This window comes from Monodelphis domestica, chromosome 3 (assembly GCF_027887165.1).
Source record: "Monodelphis domestica isolate mMonDom1 chromosome 3, mMonDom1.pri, whole genome shotgun sequence".
Taxonomy (NCBI): domain Eukaryota; kingdom Metazoa; phylum Chordata; class Mammalia; order Didelphimorphia; family Didelphidae; genus Monodelphis; species Monodelphis domestica.
In genome coordinates, this window is record NC_077229.1 from 9,738,438 (window position 1) to 9,748,009 (window position 9,572).

The following is a 9,572-nucleotide window of genomic DNA, read 5'->3' on the forward strand; positions in this document are numbered from 1 at the left end:
TGATGGTCTTCAGGTAACACAAGAAATAACAACCTCAGAAGACAGAGCAGATCTGCTCTTTCCCAGGCCATTTCCTGGCCTCTCATGGGGAAGCCTGTGTCCTGCCTCCATCCTGGGACTCCCAGCACCTCCCTCCTCACCCCCATCCTGGGAGGAAGGACAAGAGCCCCAGACCCTCTTTGGCTGAGGATGCTGGGGATTGGCTCCCTGGCTCAGGCTCCTCAGCCAATCACAAAGGTTCTCTTCTTCCCCATCTGTCAGGGGAGGGAAGCAGTGACAGAACATGGGCCCAGGCTCCATCTGAGAGCAGGAAGGAAACATTTCCCTCCCTCTAGTCCTCATGGGACCAGGCTGCCCAGGGTGGGAAGGTGGGGATGTGGGATGGCTTCACCTGCAACCACTGAGCATGTTTCTCCTCCCTTCCCTCCTGCACTTACCCTGTCTGCGGGGCTTTGGGTCTAGGCAATGACCAGCTGATCTGATGCACTCAGAGCCAGTGTAGGAGTGATGAGACCCCAAATGGGAGGGAGGAAGACCAAGAAATCTGAGACTAATGGACTCAGACTCAGCTGAGAGGCTGCCCAAAGCCCCTAGTGAATACCCAGTGAGGGGTTGTCCAAGCATCTACCAAGGAAGCAGGGTAAGCCCTTAGGACTTTGAGGTCCCAGGAGATGGTGGCCCCTCCAGGATGGCCTCTCGGAGGCTGGGAGGCCCGAGTTGTTGTCCTGCTATTCCTAAGGCCAAGCCCAGTGCCTGGGACATAGCAGAGAACCAAATAGATATTTTATTGGTCCATTGATTTGCTGAGATTCAGAGACCCTGTGAGCTCTGAGAGGGCTTGTGGGGAGGGAGCCCAGAAGGCCTGGAAGCTGAGCCCAGCTGGGCCTGGGGAGCTCCATGAGGATGGAGACAGGACAGGCTGCCCTGGCCCAGAAAGCAGAGTTTCCTGTAGGTCCAGGAGCCCCAGCAGGCTGGGATGGGGTGGCGGGCAGAGGCTGGACTCTGGGAAGGCTCTAAGTCCAGGGAAGGAGAACCTTTGCCCAGTGAGAGGCCACAATTTCTAGCTCTAGAACCCAGGCCTGGATCAGTGCCTGCTAGCAGAGTGTGGTAAGTGCAAGAGGCCAGGCCAGGGAAGGGGCTGAGTACAGGGGCTGCTCTGGGTGCCTCAGGCTGGGGCTCAAAGGAGGCTCCACCTTTGGGTGGGATGAACAGAAGAGGCAGCAGGGACCCTCCTCTGCCTGGAGGCCCTGAGCACTGCCTCCTTGTGGTCTGAATGTGGGTCCTGTAGCCAGCAGGGGACGCTGTGGCGCTGGTCCTGGTCAGGCAGTGATACCCTGGGGAGCCTGGAGGCATTGTGGGGTGGGGGGGGTAATGAGCCCAGCTGGCTTTGCCTGTGGCTGCTCTGAGCCCTGTGATCACTCCTGGATGACGTCTCAGATGGGCTGGACCAAATGACCCGAAGGATCCTCCTGCATGAAGGGCTGCCCCCCCCACCCCACCCCACCCCCGGGACCCCGAGAGAGGATGCAGGTGGGGTCTAGAGGAGGCTGGAGCAGAACCAGATTTGCATCAGTCCCCGCCTGCCCATCAGCCACCATCACGGGGTAACCAGGAGAGAATAAGAGGGAGCTGAGAGAGGCCAGACTCAGCTGGGAGCTCTTTGAAGCTGAGCTCTCGGGTCCTCTCGCCATGGCCTGGCCTCTCGTCTGTCTCTCACTGCTCTCCTTCTGCTCAGGTCAGGACCATCCCAGACCTCCCCTTTGGCCTCCTCCTCCCTCTCTGTTCTTGCCTCTCAGGAGGATCTCAAAGCACCTTCTGTCTTTCTCCTTGTTCAGGGTCATTAATGAGTCTCTCTGTTTGCAGGCTCCCTCTCCCAGGCTGTGGTGACTCAGCCTCCCTCTGTGTCTGCAGCCCTGGGGAGCTCGGCCAGACTCTCCTGCACCCTGAGCAGTCAGCACAGAGATTATGCTGTTGGTTGGTACCAGCAGACCCTCGGAAAGGCCCCTCGGTACCTCCTGTATATCACCAGCATTGGAGGTACAGGCAGGGCCGACGGGATCCCTGAGCGCTTCTCTGGCTCCGGATCTGGGACTCACCGATTCCTGTCCATCAACAACGTCGAGCCCGAGGATGAAGCCGATTATTTCTGTGGTTATGATTATGGCAGTGGTAGTAGTTATCGTTACCCACAGTGATGCATTCAGTGAGGAAGTGGGACAAAAACCTGCCTGCCACCCCAGGCGCAGCTTCACAAGAGGCGCCAGGATAACCCACACACAACTGCCCAGAGCCTGTCAGGGCTCTCCCTCCCTCTCTCTCTGTCTCTGGCTCTCTTGCTCTCTCTCCCTCCCTACCTCATCCCCCCTCTCTTTCTCTTTCTCTTTCTCTTTCTCTTTCTCTTTCTCTTTCTCTTTCTCTTTCTTTGTCTCTGTCTCTGTCTCTGTCTGTCTGTCTCTCTCCCTCTTTGTTTCGCTCTCTCTCTCACAGCCCAGGAAGTTCCATGATGTTGCCAAGGTTGCTCTTCTAGTCAGTGACAGAGATGGCCCTTGAACCCTGGCCCTCTGACCTCAGTCCCCATATTTTCCTCTGTTCCAGGCTGGCTCTAAGGCAATGGTGGCTGGATGAGGGAGAATGTGGCCACCTCCTGCAGGGCCAAAGGGATTTCTCCTTCTGGTCTACCACAGGCTCCCAGAGGGTTACTGAGGCTGGGACAGAAAGGATTTCTTCCTCCTGGAAAATGAAAACAGGAACAGATGCAGCCAAGAGGCCAGAAGACCAAGAAAAGAAGAGCTGAGAGTGCAAGGCTTGGAGTGAAGAAGCCCTGAGTTCAATTTAGCCACCAGACGCTCCCTCCTAGTGTGATCCTGGGCAAACCTCCTATTCTTTGCCTGCCTCAGTTTCCTCATCGGCAAAATGGGGATCATAGTAGCCCCTGCCTCCCAGGTAATTGTTGGGAGGATAATATTTGGAAACAGCTTTGCAAACGTTGAGGTCACATATGTATATTTTACATATACACATTCAGACACACACAAGTTCTTGTACCTGCACCTGCTTATAGATGCACACAGACACATGGGATAGGTAAGCCATATTCATATAGGTTGTTGCATGTAATATATAGACACACACAAATGCCTGCTAATATTAAATGGCTCAGTGGGTAGAGCCAGGTCTGGAGTCAGGAGGATCTCAGTTCAAATCTATCCTCAGAAACTGCCTAGATGCGTGACCTTAGACAAGTCACTTGACTACAAATGCTTGGCTCTTACTCCTATTCTGCCTTGGATTAGACACATGTTGCCAGGCCCAGGGAGAAGATAATGAATATTTTAAAAACATGAATCATCTGCCTGGACAGTATCTCCCAGTGATGCTAGAAGTAGCTACCAGCCATAGTCTATCCCTAGAGGGTGAGTGTTGCATGTGTGATGCCCAAGCCATGGGGTGGTCAGGAGGATGCTCTCAGGCCTGGGTAATGGAGGGAGGGAGCTTGTCTTTGGCCCAAGAGCAGGCCTAGATATTCAGGGATTTGCTGACTGTTGTCAGCCTCTGGTCTCCTGTTTGCCTGGTGCTGTTCAGGCATTTCAGTTGGGTCTGACTCTCTGTGTCCTTATTTGGGGTTTTCCTGGGAGAGGCACTAGATTGGCTTGTCATTTCCTTCTCCAGTTCTTTTGACAGATGAGGAAACTGAGGCCAATAGGGTTAAGTGACTTACCCAGGATCACATAGGAATAAAGTATCTGAGGTCAGATTCGAATTCGTGGAGATGAGTCTTTCTGACTCTGGGGCCACCGCTCCATCCACTGAGCCCCCTCGCTGCTCCACTTGCCTCTGATTTCATGCGTGCTCTTTACCATTTCTTGAGAGTTGTGGAGCACTTTTCAAACCACTTGGTGTCTTCACTGGAGCTTAACCCTGAAGAGGAAGGATGTAGACCACCTAGAAATACACGGGAGTCTGAAGAGCCACCAAGGCTTTGGGTGATTCTTGGAGAGCCAGATTAAAACAAAGTTTCAGGGAACTTGCTATTTTCAAGTTGATATTTCCATGCTTGTATTAGGGTTGTTCCCTCCTTAGCAGCACCAGCCTTCTGCTGTATGGAGAGATGCCAGCCTGGAGAACTATGGAGGCCAACTTGTGCCAAGAGAACGTTGGATACATGAAACCCTTTGCTTGTCCTGTACAAGACTGAGTAACCACCAGGCCCATTATCTCCTCCATAGACTGGAATTCCTGGATTGGAATTAGGCTGCCTGCCCATGAGAAATGCAAATTCCCCCAGATATAGATAAGTTGCCAATGTGCACTGACCATGATGCAATGCCTTTTATTGAGTCTGCCAAGTCAGCTGGTTTTAGTCAGAGATATGTAGGGTCCCAAGCAGGCTAAGAATTCAAAATTCACTCCTGATTAGGAAAGCCAGTACTGGATAAGTCCTCATATAGAGTCCATTGAAGGGATGATCATCCTTTGTTCAGCTCCTACTTTTACAGTTGAGTTTTTTTCTCCAGTAAAGTTCCATCTTCCCTTAGGGATCTAGGGAGAACCCTGGTGTTAGAGGCACCTTTTTCTACTTCCAGCTCAAATTCATAGTCTGCTCTGTTGTTCCTCTTGCTGTGTGTCCTTCGTTTTTGACTTGAAGACCAATGTGGTCTTGACTTGGATTGAAATGAGTTAGATTTGTACAAAGTCATCACCTTCATTTTCTTTTTCAGAGTCATTGAAGTCCACTGGGAAGACAAACGTTCAGAGGATGGTGATGGCCAAGGACACCGTGGAGGACCTTGGCTCCTCTCATGTCTGACCTACTTCAAAGCTCTGGACAGCACCTGCTTCACCTACCCTAATATCCTGTGAAACAGATTCTTCTCATCCACCCATTCCAAGGCAGAAGTCTTCAAATGTTTGGGGAAAACCCCATCCACAACTCAACAATGGCTGTTTGGCACATGATTACCTCTTTGTCACATGATTTCACTGGGCTGTGGTTGATAAATATGTTACAACTTCCTGGAGCCACAGGTGATATTTGGGTCAATAGTGGACCCCAAAGGTGTCTCCCAGTTTGTTGTTCTCCTTCTAATCTTGGTTACATTGCTTTTGTTTGTATAAAAGTTTTGAAATTTAATATACTCAGCACTATCCTTTTTACATCTTGAATGATTTCTGTCATTTGTTTGATCATAAATTCTTCCTTTCTCCATAGATATGAAACGTATTCTATTCTTTGTTCTCTTCATTTACTTATACAAACATCCTTTATGTCTAAATCACATACCCATTTTGACCTTAACTCGGTATAGGATGTGAGATTTTGGTATATACCTAATTATTTGCCATACCATTTCCCAATTTTCCCAGCAGTTTTTGCCAAATAATGGGCTCTTATCCCCAAAGCTGGGATCTTTGGGTTTATTAAACATGAGTTTACTGAGGTTATTTACCCCTATCTCTTCCATTGATTCACCCTTGTATTTCTGAGACAGTATTAAATTGTTTTGATTATTACTGCTCTATAGTTAAAAGATCTGGCAGAGCTTGGCCACCATTCTTTACATTCTTTTTTTCATTAATTCCCTTGATATTCTTGATCTTTTGTTCTTCAAGATTAAGTTTGTTATTTTTTTCTAGTTCTATAAAATAGTTTTTTGGTAGTTTGATTGGTATGACACTGAATAAGTAAATTCACTTAGGTAGGAATGTCATTTTTATCATATTAGCTCAGTCTACCCATGAGCGGTGAATATTTTCCCAATTGTTTAGATCTCATTTTATTTGTATGAAAAGTCTTTTGTAATTGTATTCATATAATTCCTGTGATTGTCTTCATGAATAGATTCCCAGGTATTTTATATTGTCTATAGTGATTTTAAATGGATTTTCTCTTTCTAACTTCCACTGCTGGACTTTATTGTAAATCTGTAGCTATGCTTATGATTTATGTGGATTTATTTTGTATCCTGCAACTCTGCTAAAGCGTTTAGGCATTTCAACCAAATTTTAGATGTTTTTCTCAGATTCTCTAAGAAGACCTTTATATCATCTGCAAAGAGTTTAGTTTCTTCATTGACTAATTTAACTCCTTCAATTTCTTTTTGTTCTCTTATAGCTAAAGCTAGCATGTATACAATATTAAACCATGGTGGTGAGAATGGGCATCCTTGTTTCACTCCTAATCTCATTGGGAATGCTTCTAGTTTAACCTCATCGAAGATGATGTTTGCTGATGGTTTTAGATATATACGGTTTTCAATAGGAATGAGTGTGGTATTTTGTCAAAGTCTTTTTCTGCATCTATTGAGATAATCATGTAATTTTTGGTGGTTTGTTTGTTGATATGGTCGCTTATATGGATGGTTTTCCTAATATTAAACCATCCTTGCATTCCCGGTATAAATCCCACCAGTCATAGTGAATAATCCTTGTGATATATTGCTGTAGTCTCTTTGCTAGTATTTTATTTAAGATTTTTGCATCAAGATTCATTAAGAAAATTGGTCAAGAATTTCATTTCTCTGTTTTGGGTCTTGTTGGCTCAGATATCAGCATCATATTTGTGTCATAAAAATAACTAGGTAGGACTGTGCTTATTTTGCCAAATATTTTATAAACTGTTGGGATTAGTTATTATTTAAGTGTTTGACAGAATTCACTTGGGGAGTTCATTCATGGCTTGTTCAATTTCTTTTTTCTGAGATGGGATTATTTCAGTATTCTATTTCCTCTTTTGTTAATCTAGGCAATTTATATTTTTGTAAAAATTGATCCATTCCACCTAGGTGGCCAAATTTGCTGTCATATAATGGAACAAAATAGTTCCTAATGATTGATTGCTTTATTTCTTCTTCAATGTAGGCAAATTCACTGTTTTCATTGTTGATCCTGGTAATTTGATTATCTTCTTTTTTTAATCGAATTAACCACTGCTTCATCAATTTTATTTTTTTAATTGAAACCACTCCTAGTCTTATTTATTAATTCAATAGTTCTTTAATTTTCAATTTCTTCATTACCCTTTGATTTTTAGGATTTCTAGTTAGGCTTTAAATGGGGATTTTTAATTTATTCTTTTTCTAATTTTTTTAACCTTGCATGCTCAATTCATTGTTTTCCTTTTTCTCTATTTTCTGGGGGGTTCCTTTAGTTTTGTGCTTGCCTTTTTCTATTTATAATAGATCAGGCTCCCACTTTACTCTGTCTCTTATCACTGTAATTGATCTAATGAATGAATGAACAAAATTCTTTTTTGCAAAATGATATTTATTGTGATAATATAGAAAATAAAGAGGTTCCAAATATTCCCCCTCAATATTTAGGGACTCATTGTCTCCCCATTACAGTCTCACCCCTTGGGAAGAATGAGCTCCAACTGGAACCACTTTGGACTTTATGTCCATTCCCCTTAGTTTCCTTCCAGATCAGGTCTGGCCCAGGCTCTGTCCTCTCCCCAAGGATCACTGGGCTGACTTTCTGGGCTCCTTTCTTCCTGCTCATCTGCCTACAATTCTGGCCTGGCCTCTGCTGCTTGGTCCCTCAGCAGCTCCTCAATCCTACCTGTTGAACCTCATCAACAGTAACTCTCCCCAATGGCCTTCATGTAACACAAGAAATAGCAACCTCAGTGATTGGTAATGGAATACTATTGTGCTCAAAGGAATAATAAACTGGAGGGATTCCATGTGAACTGGAACGACCTCCAGGAACTGATGCAGAGTGAGAGATGTAGAACCAGGAGAACAATGTACATAGAGACTGACACACTGTGGCACAATCAAATGTAATGGACTTCTCCATTAGTGGCAATGCAGTGATCGTGAACAACTTGTAGGGATCTATGAGAAAAAAACACTATCCACATCCAGAGGAAACACTGTGGGAGTAGAAACACAGAAGAAAAACAACTGCTTTATTACATGGGTCTAGGGAATATGATTGCGGATGGAGACTCTAAATGAACATCCTAATGCAAATACCAAGAACATGGAAATAGGTTCTGATCAAGGACACATGTAATACCCAGAGGAATTGCGCATCAGCTACGGGAAGGGTGGGGGGAGGGAAGGGAGGGAAAGAATATGATTCTTGTAACCAAGGAATAATGTTTTAAATTGAATAAATAAATAATTTAAAATGTATCCCTCCACATCAATGTTTTGCTTTTAATCACTCTTCCCATTCCCCCTCCCTTATAGTGCTCTCCTCCCTTCCACCACCTATTATTCCCCTCCTACTTCTCTTTAGGATCTTTAAATCACTCTCCAAATTACCCCTCCATTACTTCCCTCCCCACTTCTAACTTTCTTATTCCCTTTCTATTCCTCTATAAAGTAAGACAGGATTCTATACCCCCAATAAATCTAGCTGTTATTCCCTCTCTGGGCCAATTTCAATGAGAATAAATTTTAAGTATTACCCATCACCACCCTCATTCTCCCCTCCCTTGTAATAGATTTTTCTCCTACACCTCTTTCTATACCATTTCTCTTATTCACCCACCCACCTTTGATTTTTTTTGTATCACCCTAAATAGTTTATTTCTTCCCATCCCTTCTGTCTATGTAGACTTCATCTAACTACTATGATAATGACAATTTTTTTTAACTTTTAAGTTCATTCATTTAATTAATTTAGAATATTTTTCCATGGTTACATGAATCATATTCTTTCCCTCCCCTTCTCCCACATCCCATAGCCAATGAGCAATTCCACTAGGTTTTACATGTGTCATTGACCAATACCTATTTCCATATTGTTATTATTTGCACTAGGTTGATCATTTAGAGTCTACATCCCCAATCATATCCCATCAACCCATGTGATCAAACAGTTGTTTTTCTTCTGTGATTCTGCTCCCACAGTTCTTTCTCTGGATGTAGATATCATTCTTTCTCATAATTCTCTTAGAATTGTCCTGGATCATTGCATTGCTGCTAGTATAGAAGTCAATTATATTTGATGGTGCCACAGTGTATCTGTCTCTATGTACAATATTCTCCTGGTTCTGCTCCTCTCACTTTGCATCTGGAGGTCATTCCAGTTCACATGGAATTCCTCCAGTTTCATTATTCCTTTGAGCACAATAGCATTCCACTACCAACAGATACCACAATTTGTTTAGCCATTCCCTAATCAAAGGGTATCCTCTCATATTCCAATTTTTTGCCACCACAAAGAGCATGGCTATGAATGCTTTTGAATAAGTCTTTTCCCTTATTTTCTCTTTGGGGTATATACCTAGCAGTGGTATGGCTGGATCAAAGGGCAGGTAATCTTTTAATGCCCTTTGGGCATAGTTCCAAATTACCTTTCAGTTGGTTGGATCAATTCACAACTCCACTAGAAATGTATTAATGTCCCAATTTTACCACACCCCCTCCAACATTTATTATGTTCCTTTGATGTCATGTTAGCCAATCTGCTAGGTGTGAGGTGATACCTCAGAGTTGTTTTAATTTTCATTTCGCTGATTATAAGAGATTTAGAACACTTCTTCATGTGCTTATTGATAGTTTTGATTTATCTGAAAATTGCCTATTATATTATAGGGGAAAGAGTGGAGACCTCCCTTC

General features: G+C 44.2%; 1 gene segment (V, D, J or C); it reads left to right on the forward strand.

Annotated features, from left to right (window-relative positions):
- The first annotated feature begins 1,616 nt into the window (after positions 1 to 1,616).
- LOC100618149 (immunoglobulin lambda variable 4-69-like) lies at positions 1,617 to 2,195 on the forward strand. The segment is given in 2 exon segments: positions 1,617 to 1,735; positions 1,864 to 2,195. Coding segments are annotated over 2 exon segments (378 nt in total).
- The last annotated feature ends 7,377 nt before the right edge of the window (positions 2,196 to 9,572 follow it).